The 25186-nt window shown below is 41.3% G+C and overlaps 1 protein-coding gene across 11 annotated transcripts in view; it reads right to left on the bottom strand.

Moving 5' to 3' along the window:
* LRRC7 (leucine rich repeat containing 7) overlaps positions 1–25186 on the bottom strand; it is a 133261-nt gene that overhangs the window by 55365 nt on the left and 52710 nt on the right. For all 11 annotated transcript variants that reach the window (XM_021405198.1, XM_021405199.1, XM_021405197.1 and 8 more), the window contains 5 exons: positions 20805–21007; positions 16269–16386; positions 15348–15426; positions 14536–14625; positions 11890–11946 (listed from right to left, as the gene is read on the bottom strand). In XM_021405198.1, the coding sequence (XP_021260873.1) occupies positions 11890–11946; positions 14536–14625; positions 15348–15426; positions 16269–16386; positions 20805–21007 (547 nt within the window). The remainder of the gene's footprint in view (positions 1–11889; positions 11947–14535; positions 14626–15347; positions 15427–16268; positions 16387–20804; positions 21008–25186) is intronic.

Genomic DNA, 25186 nt, shown 5'->3' with positions numbered 1-25186 from the left:
CTACAGTTTTTCAGAATAGTCAGTCACATTTCCTAAGGGTCAGAACATAAGCAGCTGAGAGCCTTGAAGTTTTGCACCACTATTTATTTCTCAGGTTACATAAACAAGACATCTCACGGTGCAGAGAATTTCCTGAGGCTTGAGGGAAGGGGTGGCAAAGGCAACCTGCTGTGCACCACAGACCAGAGTTCAGGCTGGGTGCCACCTGGCTGGGGCCTTCTGGGGACCGCTGAGGTGCTGCAGGGCACTGGTCAGGCTGTCCCTGCAGAGACATTCGCAGGTTGCTGCATCAAGATGCAGAAGCTGCACAAATACAGATGTCTCTAAGCTCCCCTTGCAGTTTTAACTTTATACAGGCGTTTTCACTCTGCAGAATTTTATCAAGTAGAATTAAAAGAATACCGACTTACGGTGCTCTGAGCATACTGAACAATTTCCTTGCATACCATAAAACAGACATACCCAAGAAAGCTGAGCACACTAATTAGATCTCATTAATAACAGTCAGAGGGAACTCTTTGTGTCTTTAGCTCCACAGCGCTCTGGGAGGAGCTCGGGGTTCCAATATAATTAAGAACAAAATGAGTGCAAGGTGAACCAGAGTGATTCTTCATGGCTGTAGATGCTCTTCCCTCCCACCACTTTGCACTGTGAAGTCTCTATCTGGAATTTAACCATGCTAGTCAGGTATAAAATAGAAATCAAATTTGGATCTGCTAAATGGAAGTTTTTAAATGGAGAAATGAGTGATAAATAAGTACAAAAATATTTGGCATATGAAACAGGCCTACATCCAAGGCTCCAAGTGCTGCTTGGCCTTCCCTCCGTGTGTGTGACACACTGAAATTACACAGCACGAGCACTGCTGGGTAAGAGCCACTACCCACAGTTCCCAAGCTGAAGTCACGTCAGGATTACCCAGTGTCACAGGATTACCCCATGTCGCTCATTCAGTGAGCGACAAGAAGTTCTGGCTGTATCACCTCCCTGCTGGAGAAGTGGCAAAAATTGCCACCACTACCATTAGGCAACAAGAATTAGGGCCATTTCTTAGACAAGCTCGGCCCACTGCGCACGGCCAAAGACTGCTCTTACACCAGGAAGGCCACACAAAGCATCTTTCTGCATCTTCCCTGAGCAGCAAGTGCATTTAGTTTAAAACAGCCTAGTGGAAAGATATGCAGTAGTAATGCCTTATTAAAATACTGGCAATGTTTTAATAATGCATTGCCAAAGTACTAAGTCTTTTGGAATGTGATTTATTAAACTCAGCCAGAGTTACTATTTAAAGAAAACAGGTCATCACGAAAGATGAAAACATTTGTAATCTCAAAGTGCAAGAAACAGTTTACATCTTCATAATAAACTAGGAAGAAAGTGGAACAGCCTTTCAAAAAATAGCAGTCTAAAGCAAAGCTTTTAAACCTATATTTAGATGTTCCTGGACATGTTCTCAGCTGATATAAATTCAGTTCCATTGACTTCAACACACTTCACACAACCTGTGGTTTTGCAAATCAACTTCCTAAAACAGCAGCTTGGAGGTGGTAAGGATTTCAGCATTATAAAGTTTATTGAAATGAATGGGACTAATGTTCTCAAGTCATAAGAATGATTCGTCTAACTCCATTTTCAGGATTAATGGAAATAATAATAATTATCAGATTTATGAATAACATTTAATAGCTGAAAAATCTGAATGGATTTTTCCAAGTTTTAGATATCTGAATATCTTTCTGAATCTTTTATTGGCTCACCACTGCTGAGATGAAACCAAAGAAACAAGCGAGACCATATCTGCAGTCTTTCAACATCAAAAAAGACAGAAATGTCTGTACTTATCTTAAAGGCAAAGCAGAGCAATATTGAAATAGGGAACAAGAATAAAATAACTTTATCTGGCAGCATTTCAAACCATGTTCATAAATTGCCAAAGATGCTCCTTAGCAATAGATGCCATTTTCTGTACTAAAATGATATTTGTAGAGAAATGCCAGTATTCGATACATACAATGTTTAAACTACATTATTTTGTGTTTCTTTTTTATTATTATTTTTTCAGTTTAAAATGAAGTCTTATCTAGATAAAAGTATAAGACCTTTATCTCTCTATTGGTAGGTACTTCCAATTTGCAAACCTAACTTCTGTGAAACACCTACTGTTATTTTCGATGTGTTCTGCCAAAGCAGAACCTAGTCTACATGACCTTATATTGCTTGAAAAACAAGTTACTACATGTTTCTCATATATTTGTTATGATGTTGCTTAGAAACCCTGATCCTTTGAGTCTCCTTATACATATTTTCACTGCTTTTAGGACACAATCAACATAAATATGGGTTAAAAATTATTTCCATAGATATGTACTTAGTCATTACAACAGGAACAGGACAGCACTAACTGTGAAGCCTCAGCTGATACTTACATTATAGATGCGCTGTTGGCTGACTGGTTTCACAATTTCATTTGCGACCCAGACTAAAAAATTTAATAGATGGCATTCTTCTTGTTTCCATTTGAAAAACCTTACATGGAGAATTTTAGATAACAGTGACCTTCTGAGCTTTCAAGTTACTGGAAGAGAACATACCCACTGCCTTTTGTCGCAGAAGAATGTCAAGTACTGATAGTAAAATATCATGCAAAAACTTTAATTTTTCATAGAATTTTTGACAACTACACTTGTGCAGATCTTCAATGCACAGAATTATTGTTTAATCCAAAGAGGGGCAGTTAAAACACAAAGATTCTAATTAAAACTTTAGACTTTCAGAGAAGAAAAACAAAACAAGATGATCAACTTCACTGTCTACAGTAAATAAGTCTAAAGAATCATTTTACAATATTTTTGGCAGAAAGCATACTCATTAGCCTCAATTCTCACAAATAATACTATGTGGCTAGAACATATTGCCAGTATTTCCACATAGCAATATTTTACTACAGTCAGAACCTAAAACTGTGCAATCAAGGCTAAAAACCTCAGCTTACATTCTGAGATGGAAAACACACGAATACAAAAAGTTAATCTTATCAATGGGAAAGAACCCTACCACCATCATCATACCCATAGGTCGTGACGTACCTATCAGCTTGAGGTAGGAATGAAGTGTACATAGATTGCACGAAAACTGATGAGAGAGAGATTTAGAATATAAATCTTTCAGAAATGCACTGAGTTAAAACATCTAAAGAACAACAGAATAATGAATGTCGGCTTTGTCAAAGGCACATGAAATTGGTGTTCAACACAAAGAATCTCACAACATACGTGCGTTGCTTGTGATAAAAACTTACCCTTTTTGGTTGATTTCAGCCAGCATGCTGAATAATCCCCAGTATTTACTTCACACAGGATGCAGACTTCATGTAGCAACACACCAACAGGTTCAAACCACCAGGACTGCAACACACGCCATCTGATCTAAGTGTTCCACAATTTTCTTGTGGAAAGTGAGTTTGCGAGGCCACAGGATGAGAGGTAATAGCCTTTAGTTATGCTAGGGGAGGTTCAGGTTGAGTATCATGAGAAATCTCTTCTCCAAAGAGCAGTCAGCACCAGCACAGGCTGCACAGGGGATCTGAGGTGTCAACTGCCCCTGGGGGTGTTCCAGAGTCATGGGGATGTGGCACTGAGGGATGTGGGCAATGGGCATGGGGGGTGGGCTGGGGAAGCTGGGAAGGCTTCTCCAACCTTAATGATACCTGTGATAAAATCATAGGAATAACTTATTTGTTCCTCTGCCAGCCATACACACCTGTGTCCCTGTCCACGCAGGAGTTCCCTTCCAAGCTGCCCACCCTGGCTCTGCATGCAAACACCAACTTATCTCCCATCAACTTCTGTTTTCTTAGTGTCAATAACACAGCATTTTTAGAGACTTCTCATATGGGACTGCATGCATATGTCCTGCATGTATTCTTTTTCCTATTTTTCTGTTACACCTTTAGCTCTTCCTGACCCTCGCTTCAGTTTGAACTTTTTCTAATGAGGTCTCATTCGTTACACAATGTCACAAACATTTCTTTATCTCTAGTGGAAATACTTTGACAAAGAACATCTAGCTTTGTCAGGGCTCTATTAGATGGATGACTCAGACGTTTTACATCCTAACAATAGACTCGTGGTTTTTTTCCTCCAATGATTTCTGACTGAAGAACCCCTCACTTATAGCATAATTCCTTATTAGTCCCTCAGTACATGACCTTGCACACCGTATCATTAAATTTCATCCAGTTTTAATTATTCATATTCAGAATTCCATGGTTCTTCCAATTTCAGAGGCCATACCTGAGAAATTCTGTTTTTTTCCAAACATCATCTGCTAAGGGCTCCCCCCTTGGTAATGTCTCCATTGTACATTATTTGCTAAAAGCAAGGTATTGCAAAAAAGACATAAACAAACCCCAAACTAAGAGCTCCAACACCTCCTGTCAAGAAAATCAAAGAAGAGATGAGAAGCCACAGCTTCATGTGGGAACAGTGAGTCACACAGACGAGTACAAGAAATACAAGTATTTTCTCATCACTTACCAGCGCCCACTGTTTCTCAGACACTGGTGACTCACCATTTACAAATGCAGTTTCTACAGTTTTTCAATTTCACCTATTTCTACTGAAAGAAATCCCACAAAACTCTGAAAAGGTGTTTTCCTCATCTCAAAAAGCTCTAAAAAGTAAGAATCATACTAACTACTTCAATTTACTCAGATGTTTGAAAAAAAATACACAAAGCAGCCAGGCAATCTGCCTGTAAGCAACAGCACAGATACAGTCTTCAGGTTCTTTCTCAGGATGGGAAGTACCTTTGGATCCCCCCAGGAATCCAATAGGATATCAGTGACCCAAAGCATTGAGTTTAGGAGTGACAAGTCTGCTATAGAATCATAAAGGTTGGAAAAGATCCCCAAGACCGAGTCCAACTATCCACCCATCACCACCATGCCCATTAAACACGGCCCTAAGTGCCACATCTACACTATGTGGCTCTTGAGTCGTCATTGCTCTCCCACTGGGATGGCAGTGTGAATTGGTACCACTGGCCACCACACTTGGACAAATGAAGAGCCAATCAAGCGAGGTAACATCTGCATCAATGAGGAGAAGAACTTAATTACTCACTGCATCTCACTGCCACTAGGTTGTCTGAGACCAACTACTAGGATGTATTTGAGTAACATTAGATGTTGAACATAAATCAAGAAGGGAGGAAGAAAGAGATGAATAGGTACACATAAGATTCTACAAAATGCAATGAATATTTAGGACAGAGTTTCAATAGACTGTTGGATAACTTAAAATGTTTTTGTTGCTACAGAAATGTGCTCAAAATGTTCCTTTCCAGCTAAGTTGTAAATTCTGGTAGTGGCTTTGGTTGAAGAAAGGATAGAGCTTTACTTCAATTAGTGCAATAACTGCACTGCCTTGACACACCAAACAGAGCGATGAACATCTCTGAGCTTTGTTATGTGCCTCTGCTCATAAAACATTTGCATTAAAAAAATTAGGAAAATAGGTATTTAGACTTGAGGTTGGGTCAACTTGTGAACTAGCCAGTCTAGGCTAGACCATTTCTAAAGAGCAGAGAGTGAGAGCGCAGTTCTCCTAGGGCAGGCCAGGTATGGCACTTGCACACCAGGAAACCCATCAGTCATGGGGTATATGTAACTCCTTGGAAGCCAATATGACCTTTCTACTCAGAGTGGTGAGGCACTGGAATAGAAGAAGTTGTGGATGACCCATCCTTGTAGGCGTTTAAGGCCAAGCTGGATGTGGCCATGGGCAGTCTGAGCTGGTGGGAGGCAATCAGCCCACAGCAGGGGGGTTGGAAAAGTATTGATAACATTAAAAGTCCCTTTCAACCCATGCAGTTCTATGACTCTAAACCTTCATCATCGTGCCACCCTCACCTCTTTCTTCCCTGCTGACACTGCACATTCCCCATCTTCTCTTCTGCTCCAGCCCTGACACAGTACTATCACTGCTCTTTCTTGGTTAGTTTTTGCCAGGTTAGCTCCCAGTTAACCATTTGACGAGTGAGACATCACGTACATGTACATAGCACATTATATATATAGATGTGTATAGGTATATATATATGCATATTTATACATGTATCCACATACATATTTTATCTAACTGTATAAATGTGCACACACACACACCAAATGCATGGTAGCATAGAGCCTCTACAAAACACTGCTTTCTACACATGCTGGTGTAATGATGTTATAGCGGATTTTAGGCTTCACAGATTTCCTTTTCTGCTTTATGAGAGTTTCTATCAGCCCGAGTGCACCGGTTCCTTTCAGCAGCAATGGAATTGAATGGGACTTTGGTTCAAGGTATAAAAGACAACCCTTATTAATAATACACAATTCAAGCAATAATCAAAGTCTTGGAAAGAAAAAGTCAATATGGACATGAAAAATATTGTCTGTGCTATTGTAAAGCCTGCCTAACATATCTACCTTACGCTTTCAAGAAAAAAGAACTGGGAAAGTAATGCTAGGATAACCAGGTGCCCACTGGTAGCACTTGATTACAATCAATATTCTGGATTCACATTCATTTTGAACACAGAAGTCTGTGATTTTCAGTCTTTCAGGTAGAACGTCAGTCTGTATTTGGAAGGTCTCCTCCTTAATGGAACATTTATTAAAACTAAACAGCCAGAAAATAGGAGCCAGGCCTCAAACTGCCATCAGCAATGAAGCAGCCCAACCCCGAGCAGTGCAGATCAGCTCCTACTGCATGACTTCGGGCTGACTCACATAACACAGAGGTTGTTTACTACAGTGTAGGCAGCACAGCCATGACTTCAGCACTGTGAATTTTCATTCAAATCATTTGCTATAACTTCCCAGAAACAGCTAATTGATAGGAAGAGGTGTACTTTGTGTAACAATGCACATTAACATAAACAGAAATGCTCAGCATTTATCAAACAGTGGGAAAACATGGCAGGACTTCACACCATTTTCACAATATCCAAAGGAAATTACTGAGTACGCCAGGCACTGGAGGGGTTGGATTAACCCCAAAGCTGGGGAGTTACTGCCAGCCCACCACCGGGCTCTGCTGGAGTGTCCGCACTCAGAGCCCTCCATACAGGGCAGCCCCATAATGCAGCACAGGGGTCACAGTCCCAACACAACATTTATTTGGTAAATGGCTTCCAAACACCAACACAGACACTGCTGGCCTGGTAATTAACCACTAGGTACAAAAGGCCTCATTGTGCATTCACACAGGAAAACAGCACTTGAATTTGTACAGGTGAGACAAAGCCACGTAGGCTGAAGCTACAGTTAAGAGTGGGAAATGGAGAAAAAGGTGACAGCAGAGTGAAAGCTTTGTACCTGCACCAAAATGGGACTGCTGAGACAACACTGCGAGCACCTATTGCACAGTCACGGCATCAGGAGCGCACACACACACACTGCACAGCGTTAATAAGGAGGCTCATCAACTCCTGGTTCAACGCTGTGATTTTAAAGCAGCAAACTATACTCTGCAATCCGTTATCATCCCAACAACAGCCACCTCTGTGCTCCTACGCATCAGGTTGGTGAGAGCAGCATCTCCACCTCAGTGCCAGCTGCCTTACCTACCACTCATGGGCAGATACCCACATGTGTGCATGCATTTATGTGTGTACATATATAACTATATATGCTCCAATATATAACGGTTGTGCAACTAACTTAAATGTATTAATTTCTCTTAAATTTGCGATAAATAAGTGGGGGTGTTTTCTGTTCCACTAGACGCAACAGACAAAAAGTGCAGATGTACCCACGAGTGTTTGCAGCGCCAAACCCAGAGCTGCTGGCACATCCATTGACGTGCTGAAAATTCTGAGCCAGATCACACAGAACAACCAACCTACAAGGGTAATGCTGAATGGCTGACAAATAAACAGACTCTGCGCTGCTGAGGAACAGGAAGGAAAGGTGGAGGTGTTGCTCTCTGTGTGCATCCACCTTCCCCCCTGGGTGCATCTCTAGGACAAGAGGTGACGGCCTCTCATTGTAGAAGGGAAGGTTCAAGCTGGGTACTGGGAGAAATTTCTTTTCCTAAAGAGAGCAGTCAGGTCCTGGCACAGGCTGCACAGGGGGTGGGGGGGTCACAGTCCCTGGTGGTGCTCTGGAGCCGTGGGGATGTGGCACTGAGGGATGCGGGCAGTGGTCATGGGGGGGTGGGCTTGCAGATCTGAGAGGGCTTTTCCAACCATAAAGGTTCTATGCTTCTATGATACACTCTCCTCACTGGGTGCATCCTCTTTCCTCAATTCGTGTTCAGGACAATTTATCTTTGGTGCCAATTTGCCACGTGCCATCTCACTGTGCATACACATCCAAATAAGGAAAACAAAACGGAATGGTTAAGCTATAAAAGAACAGAAAACATCTTCAGAAATATTTGAAAAAAAGGCATAAAAAGTAATAATACATCTTTATTCAAGCACCTCGGGAGCAGGAAACCTGCCAGAGTCTATGGAAAGGATATAAAAGGAATGCTTAGAAAGAAAGGTCAGAGCAGAAAATCTAAATTAATTTATATTCAGAGTTTGGGCCAGCTCCCATACTGCAGTGCTCACCCACAGAGTCAGCTGTGGGGTTGGTCTTAAGCAGAAGTCAGAAGCAGGAAAAAAAAAGGAACAGAGCAGAACTGCTGAGAAGAGATGGAACTCAGGTTAGGAGCTCAGGCAACGTGCATGTACCACACATGGAGCCTAGCTGCTGGGTGATGGGAAGCATGTAAGCAATGTCACAACAACTTTTGCATCACTCCAGGATACATTGAGGAAACCACGTATCAGTGACTGCCACCTGTACCAGGCTAAGTAACAGAAGCTCTTCTAAACAATAATATGAAGGGGTACAGAGAAATATGATACACTGGGGGAATTCAACACCGTTTTTGTGATGAGAAGGGATGACTCAAACTCTTGGAGTCTATCAAAAGAGTACAAGAGATCCGGACAATGAAGCCTACCAAAACCATGTGTGGAGGTCTGTCACTGGAGGTTCTTAACCTAAGCACCAGTGTGAAGAGAGAGGATCTTCACAAACATACAATGGAAGAAACAGGAATTTTACATGAGCAGGAAGAGGAGCTGCCAACAGCGCCCAGCTCCGGGCTCCCACTGCCAACTTTGTAAATGACTCACAAAAGGATGCTGATGACAGGAGGTTTTCAGAAACCAAGCAGATTCAGGCCTTGCCAGGGGGTGTGATCGCTGCCACAAAGAGGGTCAAGGGCAGGGCAAGCCCCTGGGGGCACCTGTAGGACTCAAACCACCGCCAGCAGCTCGCCAAGGGGCTCCCCTCCCTCAGCAGCCTCCCACATTCCTGTGTCTTCCCACCCAGGCTGGACTACAGCGTTATCCTGCAGGATAGAAACTGGGAATTACAGCCCTCTACTCTGAGAAATAACTCAAACACAGAATAATTAAACACTGAAGCACAAATTGCCCCATTCAAAACCCATTGAAGCTAGCAGAAATCTCTGTGCAGAGCTTAATTGCTTCAGTTTGGGTGCAAAATGCCTGAAAACATCAGTGGCAATTGGAAAGCCTCACCTTCAGCTTCACATACATATTCAGCAGGGTAGCATTTACAGAGCAGAATGCTACAGGGCTACTGGGAGCTGTGCTCTATTAAGCATCGCCCTGAGCCATTACACAGTGATACTACATGTCATTACAGCTAGAAAAGATCACCTTTACCAAACAGAATAATACAAATTATCTTGGTTGGGCCTTTGAGCCATGGATAGCACCCGCAGAGGTGGTTACATTGCTCAAACTTCAGAGCCTTGGTCAGAAGCTCACAAATGCCCAGGAAATTTTAACAGGAATTAAAGAGAAGAAAACAGATTATTTCCTGATTTTAATTGCTGTTTATGCTAAATGCTTCCCTTAGAAAGTCTTCATGCACATACAGCTGACAGCACAGCACAGAGGACAGGCTGCGATCTGCTTTTTGGTAGCTTCTCTTTCCATGTGGCTTAAGTTGCATTTGACATGATAACAGCACTGAGCAGATGCTACTTCAAATGGTCTGACAGTACACTTCCAGGCTAGTTAAGAGCAGAAGTACAACATTAAAATTAGGTATTCACCTTCCTTTTCATGTTTATTCTCACAGCAGAGCCACCAAACAAACTACCAACATAATTAGGTTCCCTTGTTTGCAGTGCACCCAACAACTTGCAGGACAAGAAGGAAAGCTCTGCAGTACACATCTGCAGACCTGCCCCAGCTGTCCCACCACCAGGCTGTAAAACCCCCCCCGGTTTATGTGACTGCATGTATTTCCTGACTGAGGTTGTTCTGCTGTAGGCACACTGCTCGTGTCACAACTGGACGCAGCCCAGCACCGCTCTCAGATCGATTCCCTTTCTCCCTTCATTTCATAATACAGCTGTGCCTTCTAGAACCATTTTGAAGGACAGAGTTTGCACAAGCAAAAGCCCATCTCTCCAGTCTGCCTCAGCAGCGTGCAGCAGAGCCTTCTGCCGCAGCAGAGCTGAGACCGACCGCCCACAAATAACGTCTCCCTTGGTTACAGCACTCAGAGCTTCCTTCCTCTCAGAGCCATCATTGGGAAGTCAGCTCAGACAGCATCAGCTCAGCACTGCTGCACCCAGAGGTACCGCACCCAGGAGGGGCTTCCAGGCACCTGTGCACGGTGTGCTGCTGAAGGAAGGACAGCCTTCTTACTAGTCAAGGTGACACAACTCCTGCCTTGCTGCCATCAGCCTCAGTGCACGCGCAGCCTGCAGATGGTGACGACCCCAGAGCTGTCACCCTGCTCTCGGACACGTCGATGGAGACTGAAGGGGGTTGCTTTGTTTCTCAAAAAATGCAAATCAAATTCAGAACAGAGGAAACGGGATGTTTACCCAAACAGGTGTTTTGCACTGGTATCAGAAATACATCCTTTAACATAAAAAATGACTTATCTCTGAAAAGGGTAGTGCTTGGCCTTTAGGTAAATATCCAAGTGGAGCGGTGAAAACATCATCATGTCCCATATACGTAGAATTCCTGCATTTCAGCTTTTAGTAAACATGAGATGGCTAAGCAGAGTGCCCTTTTAAAATGAGCTAAATAACACGCAATTCAGTAGTAGTAGTAATACAGTAGACTGTATTAGTTTCGTAAATGGAGTCTACTATCACCATTATAGAAATCTCACTTACAATGGGGACATACAACCTCAGTTTGGAAAGATTCCCAGAGCCATGGATATTTTTTCATTGGTAAGGATCCCCACTAAAAAGGACGACACACAATGTTGGTCTGAGTACAAAAGCATATTCCTTGCTTTATGCAGTGGAACTCCCTACATCCAGCATGGGAAGCGTAAACGTTTACTTTCATTTTCAAAATACCACTTCAATGTTGGTCAAGTGATAGTAGTACCAAGATAAGTACTACTTTTAAATAAATAGCAGAATGGACATTTCTTCAATATTCTGATGATACAAGGTTCCAAACAGTATAGTGAACAACCAAATGCACTTTGCTTCTTCACAAATCATATTGATTGTACTGATTACTTCTTCATGAGAAATGACTGCCACTGAGTCAATGACCAAGGTTATCTCATATTTTGTTTCCCAATTCTGTTTACATTTCATATTTTAGAATGTTACATTACAGATTTGGGGTACTGAGCTGTAGTTAGCTAATTTGCCAGTACCCATCCTCTATTATACACTTGCTTTTTGCTAAAAATCTTTAGTACGCTGTCTTTGAACAGGAGAAAAAATAGATCTGAACAGAAATAACATCATCAGAATGCTACCAGTAAAATTATTTTGCACTGTAGGAAATGTCAGGTCAAAGAGAGTTACATAAATTGTCATCACTTACTTTGGTAGAGTTTTCAAGTGATTTTCCCTTAACTCCAAAATTCTCAATTTGACAAGTCTAGGAATAAGAGTGAGAATAATTAGCTCATCTTAGGAATTAGTTCAGAAATCCATTGGAATGGTTTGAAGCTACTCATTGCAGTAAGAAGAGTTTGCTTACTACAGAACAATAAGACATCCAGCAACTGTGGGATTGAACTTAACATAAAACGCATTCAGAACCAAACAGCTTTGTATTGACACAGTTCTCTTACATCCCTATCTGAACTCTTCTGAAAAATTCTGACATACCTCAGTTTTTCCAAATAATTAAACTACATTTATTGACAATTCCAACAAGGCAAGCAAAGGAAAAGGTAATTTCTCTCAAGTATTTCCCGATCTAAGAAAACATGAGAAGCAACCCCTACTCAGTTTGCAATTCTCTCTTCCATTTGTAGCCTCACCTTCTGCAGCTCCACATTGGCAAACCAATATCACAGAAAAGATCTCCATTTAGTTTTCTGCATTTTATGCAGAAGTAGGACATATGCTCAAGTGTTGGCACGAATTATAACCTATATACAACAGTACTTCACAATTCCCCGACACTGTGCCAACTCTAACCAGCAATATTGCTCAAGCCGTGTGAAATGGAGTGATTCTGCACCACTCATTTGTAACCCTGTCACTTCTAAACAGAGGTGTTACATCAGAGCCACACCGTGTAAGATTTTAGGTGGATAGCAACATTTTTAAACGTCCAGAAAGTTTATTGGTGAACTTTATGGTGAGTTTCAACAACTCCACTAATATTGCTTCTCATCTTACTCTACAGTCAAGGCCCATCAGTGCCCTAAGAGCAAGCATGTGTCTGTGAGAAAAGCTGAAACCATACTACAAAGCTCTAAATACTTCTCTGCCCAATACAATATCCATTTTCTGTTTCATTTCCAGTACTGGGAACCTCAGACTTCCCAGTACTTTGTTATTCTAGTAACACATGGGTTTCCCTTTTCCCTATCCAAAAAGAAAAAAAAAAAAGAGGAAAAAAAACCATTGTAAATCCTATACTTGCACTTAACCAGGACTAAAAGGAACACCTCTAAGTGAGAAATGCAGAGATGTTTACATGATGCTCTGGTAGGCTCCATTCCCCACTGTGATTGGAGGGCTAAATGAGACTATAAGAGATTACCTGAACGTTACTATAGCAGAAGAGAGAAAGAAAGCACTAAAATCCGGAGCAGAGCAATAAGAGAGACACAGCCGAAGAGCTGCGCGTGGTTAGTGAAAAACAGTGCCATTTCTGTACACTAATGTTGGAAGCTTCAGAGACATGACAAGGATTTGTAAGTGCAGGATACCAAAAGGATGACACAGGAGCAACATAATAATGAGAGAATAACAACCACAACTGGAACCAATGTCATTTCAGTTAGATAAAATCTGCATTTGTAGGTAAAAAAAAGGCAGTGTTTTCTGCTGAGAGATGTCCTAAAGAGGCAAAGATCAGTAGACAAAGTACCAGCAGAGCTTCGGAAGAGCATGATGAATATAGGTGTCCCATGGACAGAAAAGCTACACATCTGATAAATTGCAGGGGGTATTGCATACCTTCATTCTTCCTTGACATTTGTACATGCTGTCTGAATTCTGAACTGCAAAAGCAGTCTTCATATTTACTCTGATATTCCAAACACTCAGCTGCAAACAATGACAAGTTCCCTTCCTCTTTTTTCAATTAGGCGCTTTCTAAAAGTTACTGCAGTAAAGCCTGTAGCCTGAGCTCAGGGTCAGCGACAGTTCCATCAAGTAAATGCCAACCAAGTTACACTTTCTATTTCTCAGTGCCTGAGCAATGTTATTTCCAACACCGACTATGCCACCTCCGTGTTGGTTTTGGACTGCTAAGGAGCTGTTCCCCACGGAACAGTGACACGCACATATGGGTAGCTAGATGGACCAAGAAAGAAACTAATGCTCACGAATTCTGTAACATCACCTTTTTCTCCTTTAATCCTCTGTCTTCTGAGCTATTTGTCCCACTGGGCAGAGGGCAGAAGGGCTGCCCCTTCCCTTGGCAACGCAACAAAGATGTAAGTATCCGCCAACTCATGGTGCACTCTTAGATGGTCACGTCACATTGTCTTCACATTTATGTAACACATCTTAGCTCAGCTTCTGCTGCATTTATTTGTACTGCCATCCTACATCCTTTCTGCTCCGCCGTCTTTTGAACCTTCTCTCTTCTCCTTGCTTTTGTATTTTTGCTTTTGTTGCTCCACCGCACTCAGCCATTCCTTATCTTTCTTTCCGACTCACGACATGTTTTTCTTTCTGTTCATTTTTCAATAGGCATACACCACGCAGTTATTTTCTGCGCTTGCCACAATTTAATAACACATTTGATCAAGGACAGGCCCCTTTTCTCCAATTCCTATTCCTCTCTACCTTTTCCCTAAACCAGCAATGTGCTTCACTTCATCACAGAATTCTTGCTGACATAAAATTCTCTCCAACAGTAATAATTCATCAAAATAGGGCTGAAGAGACAAAATCTGTACTTTCTGTTGTTGTTTAAAAAAAAAAATTACAGTTTTAAAATGGTCCTTTAAAACCTAAAGGTCATACGAAAGAGCAACGCGCTTTGATGACTAATTCTTACCTTCCAAAGTTAGCTGGGAGAAACTCCAAAAAGGCATCATTTAGATAGAGCTGGGTCAAATTTAGAAGTTGTGTGAAGCCATCTGGCAGCCTAAAAAACAGTTAAAAGCTTAATGCTCACACTGAAGTTGCTATGGAAATAATAACAACGTATATTTAGAAAGAGAAAGATGACTTTCTCTCTCACCCTCTTTTTCTACCCAAATTATCAAGAAGAATTTACTGAGCAACTTTTTATGGATATTTTTGACTGCTCTCGTCTTTTCCACGCTGCTGTAACCACATGAAATTCAACTACTTGGCACATCCCAGTTACATCGGCATTTCTCCCTTTTGAGTTGAGGCTTTTAAGTCAAAGGTGTATTCCTCCTCCCCCTCCCTCCCTCGAGATACTGAAGTTTCATTCTTTCATTTCCTTCACTCCATTTCATATATCATGGGCTTACAACAAAGACATTTGGTGACTACTACTGCAAGTTCTTGGCAGGAGTAAGGATTGCTGGAGTCCCAGCCCAGAGCTTACGGCACTTGAGGATGCAGCATAGCTTACTCCCAAATACATCAATTGCCAGCCCCCAGGCTGCACCACCTCTACTACTGTGCCAACACATCCCTTATTGCGTGGAGAGACACCACGTTTCCACACAGTACTGAGATCTTTTCATAGGTACATCAATCTTGGATTTCAAACAATTGAAGAACAATTTTCATTAATTCTGCAAATAAACTTGGCACCGGGCCTCTAGATTATAGGTAACTTTGCATACATTTCCCACACTAGCAGTATACAAACACGAGGCTCCTGATACTCACTTAGATACTGGATTGACACTGGCTTCGATAATTGTTAAACACTTACAACACTTAATATTTTCTGGAAAGTCTTGAATTCCTGAAAAATATTGAAAGAAGTATTATACGCATACGAAAACTGTTCAACTTGTTTTGATCATAAATGAGTTCACTTCAGATCAGACAAGCTCTAACAGTGATATACAACTTTAGCGTTACAGTCCTGAAGGTACTTAAGCAGTAAATTAATATACCACAACAGGCAATATGGCTTGCAGTAAAAATACTGCATTGACACTTGATTTAGATGATCTTCTAGAGTGACACAATTTGCACTGATATCTGTGCCTTTCATTTCTTTCCCAAACACTCATCCTGTTCTTCTTTGCGCTCATCTCTAGAATTATACTGATAGTAATTTTTTCAAGAGTGCCTCAGCCTAATTTTCAAAACAAATACACAAGTTCAGATATGCAAAGGTTTTTAAGCACTTAAGCATGTATTTTGGAAATGCACATCAGCAAATTCATCGCTGCCTATATAAATTCTGGCAGCTGTTGATCTGCAGCCTTATAACCTTTAGTACATTAATAAACCTAGTCTACAAGAGTCCACTAAGTACTAAGCCACTTTGCAAAGGAGAATGCTTTGTAAATGCAATAAAATGTGGTCCTGCTCCCCTGTTTGTAACGCTTATCAGTCACAACTCATCATGGTGTACAATGCTAGAGAAGCCTCTGCTTTATCTATTTTATTTGGAGAAAAGTAAGTGAGGTGGATATCCACCCACGCTTGTCAAAAGCATCAGGTAAGAAAACAGAACGTAACGTAGAAAAAAAGAGTATGTTTTCTAGAACACAGCTGATGAGAATTTCAACTTCCTTGTTGTTGTTTGTTTACTCATTACAATTCTTTAAGATACTTATCCTTTTGATCTCTTACCATTTTTACTGATATCAAGTTCTCTGAGATTAACTAAGCTAGCAATGGTGGTTGGCAGACTCGAGAGGTCATTGTCTGGTATGCTCAGCTTGCGTAGCGCTTGGCAGTTGAACAGTTGCTGTAACATAAAAAAATACTTTACAGTGTTTCTGGAAAAAAAAATAGGTTTGGAATCATCTTTATAAATAGAAGCAACAACTATCATAAAACTGCAGAAGAATTCAAAAATACAAAGATATTTTGAAAAGCCAGTACTGGGGAAGGTGTTCTTCAAGGCTGCTCAGTGCACCAACACAGCTTACACATGGCTGAAAGGAATTATCCGTGCAGTTAGTGAGTGGCAGAAATGCCCTAACACCACGGAGCTCTCTGCTAGAAGTACATACTCGTTGCAATTAACATTTTATAGGAAAGCGATTTCTGAGGCTTGAATCAAGTTGGATGTTCCATTCATGCAGTAGGTGGAGGACTGGATGACCTCAAAGGTCTTTTCCAACCTTGCTGATTCTAGGATTCTATGATTTTTGAAACAATTCCATAACAAATTTTAAAACATTTTGAGAGTGACTGGAGACAAAATTTCCTTTCTACAGGAAACAAAGTACTTTGTCACTATCTCAATAATAAGTTCTGTAAATTCCCCCCCAAAATTAGGGACTCGATTCTAGCTTTGAATTCTAATTCAATTTCAATACAATGTCAGAACTTCTACTGTGACCAAAACTCCTCCTTTCAACCTGAAGTAACGAATACATCGTGCTGAAATCACCAGCTGAACACAGCTGCTTTCCTCAGAATGGCCTGGCCAACAGCACACACTGCCCTCCTGCTCACACGGAGCCCCAACGCATGCTGTGAATGCCAGCTCATCACTGGGCACCACCGAACTCGCTTCTCTTTGCAGGTATCTCAGAAGCATTCTTCCAGCAGCAATGCTGTGCACATAACAGACTTACAGTCTTTCTGCCAGACTTCTGTAGCAGAGCTGAGCCTTAATACTCATCTACACACCGAGCACCATAATTTGGTTGCCTGGATGCAGCTTGACCAAAAGGAGAAATGAATGCACTGATGGTGTGCAAACACCAGCTTGGTACTTCACTCCAAGTGAATTTTAAATCCTAACTGCATTTTTCTGAAGTAAGTTTCTATCACACTCCTTCAAAAAGAACAAAACCTGCTTTTCCTTCAAGAGAATCTGTTCTCAGAAGACCAAGAGGCAATCACACGAGGGGAACCGCGTCAGTAACGCCCGCTCACAATGCTGAGCCCTCTGCTGCAGCCACCAGCCCCGGCATGGGACCTGAAGGGCCTTCTCACTGAGAAATGCCTCTCAGAACACTTTGTGTTGGCAGTTTTGCTTTGCAGATCTCCTCTCACAAGGAATGCATTTGTTCACTGTCAGGACCTCTTCTTGAAGCACAGCATTTTGGACAGGACTGAAAAGTAAGGGGAGTACCATGCTCCAGTGTTTGCCTTTGCCATTTTCAGCCGCATCGCTGCAGCCCATAGCAACGTGCAGCACAGAGGCCCGGCAGAGCTTCAGTGTGCATACAAACTATACCATGCTGTTAGAGCTGCAAAATGCAATGCCAGTGTCTGATCCCAGCCATTCTGCTGAAGCACTGTCATAAAAGACAAAGGAGGCATGGAGCTTCAAGCTTGCCCCGTGATACGCTGTGCAGCCTCATCTTGAGCACTGTGTGCAGTTTGGGGTGCCACAGCACAAAAAGGACATAGAACTACTAAGGAGTGTCCAAAGGAAGGCTACGAAGGAAGGGTCTGGAGGGGAAGATGTGCAAGGAGAAGCTGAGGACCTTTCGTTTGCTCAGCCCAGAGAAGAGGAGGCTGAGGGGAGGCCCATGGCAGCCCTACCACTCCTCATGGCAGCCTACAGCTCCTCATGGAGGATCTGCAGCTCTTCATGGCAGCCCTACAGCTCCTCACAGGGTGCAACCACCACACTGCGCCCTGTACCGCCTCTGCTCCCCTCCCACTGGTGCTGACAGTGCCAAGCTGTGAGGGACAGCAATAGGGGTTATCCTGCACGTCCCCACTTCTCCAGGAGACAATGAAGTGTTGTAGCCTACCACTCAGAACTCCTCATACCTGTTTTACCAACACATTAAGTTTATCTTTACTAATGCTGCTGATTACAAGTTAAAACAGATTTTACTTTATTTATGGAGGACGATTGCTGGGAAGAATTTTCATCTCATCTGTGCTTTTCTGTACACTGATTGCCAGGGATTCCACCTGCATCAAAATCAATTCTCTTTTTTATGTCATTGGTTCATTTGACTCATGCAAATAGGGTCATATTTGCAGCAGCAGCTCATGGTAACGAGGGCAAAGGCAAGACAAAGGAAAGTCTTGGCAGAAGTCAGGGTGAGATAGAGACTAAGAATTGTAGAATGATATCATAAATCCTTAAAAGTAAAAAAAGGAAATTAGGAATGAGAAATCTTGTTCTAATGACGACATCAGAAGAAAAAAACCACAACATTGTGTTACACAAAGTATAAGGTAAAAATTCAAAAAAGCAATAGGCAAAGTGAGTTTGATATATCAGTTTAAAGCTAAAAAGTGTATTGGTTTCTAGAGCAACAGGTAACATTGGTATACAAGGATGTAACGGAATCTCTACCTGTGCTTTTCTTCATGAGACTGTAAAACATGGTAAAAATGACAGCAAATTTTAACAGAACACTGAGTCACTGAGGTACGTAATACTGGTAAATAACAAAAATAGAACACTGACGAAACAGATTTCTTTTTGGAAGCAGTTCTTGGATTTTGCATTTCCAGAGAGAGGAAAGTCCTGCTCGCGGTAGTTCGCAGCGTGTAATACAAACTTAGTGTGAGGTAATACAGTGCCATTTTAAGGAAAAATGACTTTTTGTCACCTACAATTTTATTTAAGTAGAGGACAGAGCCCGACACATGGCAAAAATTATTTGGAGCAGAAAATTTGAGAAAGAAATTATTGGGACTGTTTCATTTATGGCAATGATTAATAAACTCTTAAGACGAAGAGGTGTAGATGGTATTAAAAAAGCCAACCAATGCTCCCATTTGTCTTCTTATAATTGCACAAGACCAAGACTGCGTTAAGTGATGCATTTACCCACACTCAAGACTGATGATAAGGATTTTTTCAGTGCGTTATATTTGCTTCAAATTATTACTTATGAACAAAGAGAAATGAAATAAGAGGTGCAAAAACGGAGCCCTATTCATTTAAATTGCCCCAAAGCATGTACTTATCTCCTGTTTCATTTCACAAATAACACATACAAACAGATGATACCATAACGCAGTGCAATGCACATCTCAGCTTTGACTGACACTATCACCTTCATTTGAGTTTCATTATTTTGGACCGTTTACCTTTGGCCCTCACCTTATGTCCCAGTATATTTGCCTTGTATTCAGCACTACCATTTTCTCTAAATACCGTGGTGATGCCTACTTTCAATAGGCCAAAGACAAATATACCAAAAATCACTGGCTAATTGAAGAGCTTCACATTTTTTTCAGTATGATTTTTCAGTAGCACAATTAAAATACACAAGGTTAACCCTATATTCTTATTAAAATGTACCTGAAGGTACTTGTGTTCATAGTGAAATGATCAACAACCAAACCGTTTTATATTTATGCGGACAAAAAGAATCTCTGGTTCTCTGCTGTCCTTCCTAGAAGGAGGAGAGATAAGGCAGTTCTCTATATCATTTTTCTGTGACACTTGAAGATTGTAGCTGCTCTGTCTTATCATCTGTAAATAGCTTCTTGATTAAGTGAGTAATCTTCAGCAATGAACCGTCATATCTGAATATGGGAACTCCATGTAATGGAAAAAGTACGTTTTCTACATTGGGAAATAGAATTTATATAAAGACTCCGGGTTGTGTAAGTCAGGAACATATTGGGAGATGATGAAAAATGGATTACAGTGGAACAATGTTTAATTAAAAGACTTGTAAGCATCTTTCATTATTGTTGAGAAAAATTCAATTAAGGAACGGATTACATTACTTCATGCTTCATTATGTAGCTAGCACCTATTATTAATTGTTTTTTCCACTACCTTGCCCTCTTTCGTTTCCAGAACACTCAAGTCACTCTAACTTTTAATTTCTTACAGTAAATATCTATCAACAGAAGACTAAATTTAAAGAATCTGCAGAAGTTTTACACAGGAAGGATCACTACAGTAACCTCATTGCAGGACCTCATTTACAGCTGTAAGTGTCATCCAGGCAGTGCTAGCCTCTTTCCCACAAGGATCAACACCTCATCCTGACCAAGGGTTCTTATTTTTTTTTTTATTTTTTAATAAAGCAGTGCTGCTGATGATCTGAATGCAAGACCATCCGCCCCCTGCGTCAGTGTCCTCCCTGTCTCTTAAAGTACCACATCATATTTATCATTTATCATCTCGTGAGCAAGCCCCATTTCAGAGTGGAAGCAATGTTCAGTGCACATGCAAGAACACAACTTTGCCAACTGTAGTACATGAAGAACACAGATTACCTTGGGTAGCTCTTCGATTTGATTGGCATCCAGATAAAGCTCCTCTAACGTCCGCTCGAAGTTGAAGACCTCCTTTGGCACCTGCTGTAGGCCGCAGTGAGAGTAATCCAGCACAGAAACGATCTCTTCCTCACCTCGAAAACAGCGGCACGGCACCAAGCGGCCAATAATTTTCCTTTTGGTTGTCATCTCCAAGCAGGGCACTGAAAGAAATGGGTGGAGCACAATTTTCTGACACTATCAACATTTTGGGGCATATTTCTTCAGAATCGTTATAAGTATAGGAGTTCATGTAAGATACTTTTTTTTTCCTGATGGGCATCTGTAATCTGCATTCTGCATGCCTCAACGTGCTCTGCTACAAAGCACGACCAACTGGGACTTACAGTACGATCACAAAAGGCAGTCTCAAGGTATTGTCTGCTCCCCTAAACGGCAACAGAACAAGACCATCCTCATTTCTTGCTTTCTGTAACAATGAAAACTAGCACTGCAAACGCTACAGGTAGGAATGAACACATTTGCCAGCCAAAGCGTGCTCTGTGCTTTCACCCCCTGCTCGGTTTGGGCTGCGAGTCAGTGATGTGAATTGGTCACACCTGCTTGGACTTCAGTTCTCCCTGACAAACATGTAGTTCCATCATACCTGATTTCCCTGAAACCAACAGACTTCCTCAGCTTTCCACAATTATTGTTGGGGTGCACTCATTGTCTTTTCGAACATACAAATGAGGAAAAGAACATGTAAACTACCCAATAAGAAAAGAACAGAAAGCCAACAGTTTGTTCACCTGTCCTTCTGGCTTCTCTTGAATTATCCCAGGCTGTGGGAATTCAGATAAGGGACTTAGCAGAAATCCCATTACTTTTCTGCAGCAGAATAAGCTACTGGGAAATTTCCCCACCCTCTGCTCCCCAGCTTCTAGACCAGATGTCGGTTCTGCTGATCTTCCTCACATACACAATCCATACAAGCACCTCTAATTCCTGTGAGTAACAGTTCACACAACTGTGTTTTAGTATTTTTCAGCAAAATAGGAATATTTTAAACAACTACTTTTGAACTGAACAAACACTCAGTAAGCAGATTTTATACACTTCTAGCAGTCCCTACATCTCAAAGAGATACTGACATTTCGAGAAGATATGCTAACCAGATGACAGATAAATCAGGCCATTTGGAAATATGTTAACATAAAGCCAACAAGAGCAAGATCTTCACCTTCCATTTTGTAAAGTACTCACAGAGTTTTGTAACATTTATGGAAAGAATGCACTTCACTAGCTCAAGTAAAGCAAAGCACACTGGGATCCACTTTCACAGGATGCCAGTGAAAAAGTAACCATACATTCATGCAAAATGTCAGTGGAGAAAAACAGCACAGTTCTGCAAAATATCTTCCTAAAATAGCATGAGTTATAGAATTTAGTGTCAATCTGTGCTTTCCTTTGTCTTCTCATCCATTAAAAAAGCTTCTCAAATACAAGAAACCCAGTGTCACGTAGGTGTAACTGAAGAGAAACAAGTCATTTCTGCTTTTGGACAGCTCCCCATGCTGAGCTGAGAGGATTTGCATGCGAGTGAGCAGAGATCATTCATGGTGCTTCAGGCATTATTTGTGTGAAATGTAACATGAAAGAAAAAAAATAGTATTTCCTTGGTCCTAGATATTCTAGCGATCCTCCAGAGAATTTTTTGTATCATATAACACATCGGTACCTGTGAGGTAAACAAGACTCAAAGGTTCTATTAGCACTCAGCATTGCCACGGAGACAGACATATGAATGCTGCCAGAACAAATGCTGGTTTCCCTGCTCTTGAGATGCTGAAGGAACACCAGTGGCAGTGCCCCCAGCTGCCTGTTGGCTGGTTCTGACTTCAGGGGAAAGCTTAAAACAGAGAAAAAAAGCAGTCTTGCAACTTAGCTTGAGCAGATGCCGAGGTTGGAGGTATAACATAAAAGTTGTCTTAATTAGGGGCAGCTAATGCAATGAAAGCACTTTCATAACAAAGTTTACATTAACTTCTTAAAATATCAAAATAGAAGACATACAGGTATGGAAATAGACCCAATTCATTTTCAAGCTAATATATCACTAAATTTTCGATTTTTATTTCACTTCTAATTCTGTGCTTTCCCTTGTCCCAGTTCTCTCTCAGCTCAGAGGTTTTGCCCACTCTGAGTTATCCACTCCCCTCAAAGTCTTCTCCTTTCCTCCTGTGCTGCCGTCACAGCACACTCCACACAGTCAGCCCACGTGGTCACATAAAGTCTGTATTTCCCTTCCAGAAACCATCCCATGAGCTCACGTGAGAGTGCAAGCTCAGAACAGCTGTCTGTAAAAGCACTGGTCACGGAATAAGCTTTTCACAAGAAAAATGAAATTAGCTACCAGGCTGCACTGCCTCTTTGTATTGGAGCAGAGGAAGCAGCGTTTGCAACTGCGTATTTCAGAGCATGACACAATACAAATAGATGCCCTTGGAATATCAAATTATTTGTAGCTTTTGAAGGCATTTGAAGATAATGAACAATTGAGCAGTGACATGTACTTCAAAAACTACTCAGAAAAACATCCTTCCCACAGGCATTACAAAGCACTTAGCTTTGCATTATTCTCCTCCACTGTAGGCACATGCATAAAACAAACCTCACATTCCATTTTAATAGAAAGCCAGAACAATAACAGCATAACAGAATAGCTAGGAAATGTACAAATAGCAATGCAGTGAGAGAATGGCACTAAAAATAGCAATTACAACAGCAAAAACATTTTTAAAAATAGAGTTTTTTGCTTATACAAAAGTTCCTCCATTGTTACGGTCCATAAAATGCTCCATAATTTCTTATTCAATAAAAAATTGGTTTTAAAAATTAGAAAGGAATGTTGCAAAGGAGAAACAAAAGCAATTTAATTACACTGTCTTTCCCAAAGGCAGTGATAAGACGTGGTTGTCATGATAACTAAAGTAAATAGTTGAGAATACTTGGTTATCTGTTGGATCTGCCCTCCTCAGAAACAAACAGAATGCTGTTTGGATAGATCAGCAATCTCTACTTAAGAAAAGATCGATGCAGCAATAAGGAAGGTACCTGGCCCTGAATTAAGGTGTGTTGCTAAGAAGAACCAGAGTGAAGCAACTCCACTACAGAAACCTCTCCTTATTCCACTTTCTGGAAGGATGGCCACAGGAAAGCACTAAGTTGAATGTATTTCAGTGAGAAGGGGTTTTGCATGTGTCCATAGCCTGCGCCTCTATTTACCCTCTGTAATTAGAAGTGAAACGAGCAACCATGCTGGAAAAGCCTGCTACACGTCCCTTGGGGTTCATACTGTTCTTCGCAATCCATTCAGAAAGCACCAGTACGGAATTAAAGGACCTGTGATTCAACTGAAATAAGTAAAATTTCATGCCCTGTAGACTGATGGTAATTAAACCATTCATTAATTTCAGTATTATTAATTCCTACCCTGGACTAATCCCAGTTTTGGTAATTACACTTTTCTTACCTACATTTTGTTCCTTCACAATTCTTATAAAGCCTTCCTCTCGTTCTGAGAGCTACCCCAAGAGGATTGCTCCTTGAGATGGCTGGGGAGAAGGCAAGGAGGGCTGACTGCCAGCTGGGGGCTGCCACCACGCCGCTGCTGCTCCAGCACGCTCCTTGGCACCCTAAGCAATCAAATGATCCTTCTTCCTTACAGGAACACCTGTGCCCAGGGCTCACCCCTACTTAAGGCAGTGAAAGAAGCGTGCTTCTCTTCAGCTGAGTGTTAGAGGTCACTGCTGAGAGCAAGTTGTGTGCTACATAGCGAGTACCACACGCCATAAAAGATTCCTATGGCATTCAGACATCAAGAAGTGTCAGGGATGAGGCCGCCTGTTCAGTCTCACTGAATTTAGTGGAAGAGTACTACACTGTCAACAGAATTCACAGCAACCTGGGAAGCCACAAAGCATTTGCTCTGCGAGGTGCTGGAGCACACGGCTGTTTTCGCATGCAGAAGCACGGGGATGAGCTGGAGGCCCTCAGAGCTTCTCCACGATTCTGCTTAAGGAAACGTTTTATCTTTGTAACTAATAATTAATTCTAAACAACTGCATTCATAACGAAATGCAGTGTGCAATAACTCAATCATTCAGAAGATAACATGAAAAACAAACATTTTTCCCTCAAAAGCACAAAAATGTTATGACCTCCTTTCTAAAAGCTTTTAAAAATATATATCCTTTCTTGAATTAGGTTAAATAAACATGAAAGAAGCATAAATATAACTGCTGCTTATCACTCCACGCCAGCATCCCATTATCATTATCTACAGTTTATTCTCTTACAAAGAAAATCCCGAATCGAAGAAAAACAGTAGTTTTATGGAA

The sequence above is a fragment of the Numida meleagris genome, chromosome 7 (genome assembly GCF_002078875.1).
Source record: "Numida meleagris isolate 19003 breed g44 Domestic line chromosome 7, NumMel1.0, whole genome shotgun sequence".
NCBI lineage: Eukaryota > Metazoa > Chordata > Aves > Galliformes > Numididae > Numida > Numida meleagris.
Note: the sequence above shows the minus strand (reverse complement) of the source record. Positions and strands in the feature narration are given on the sequence as shown.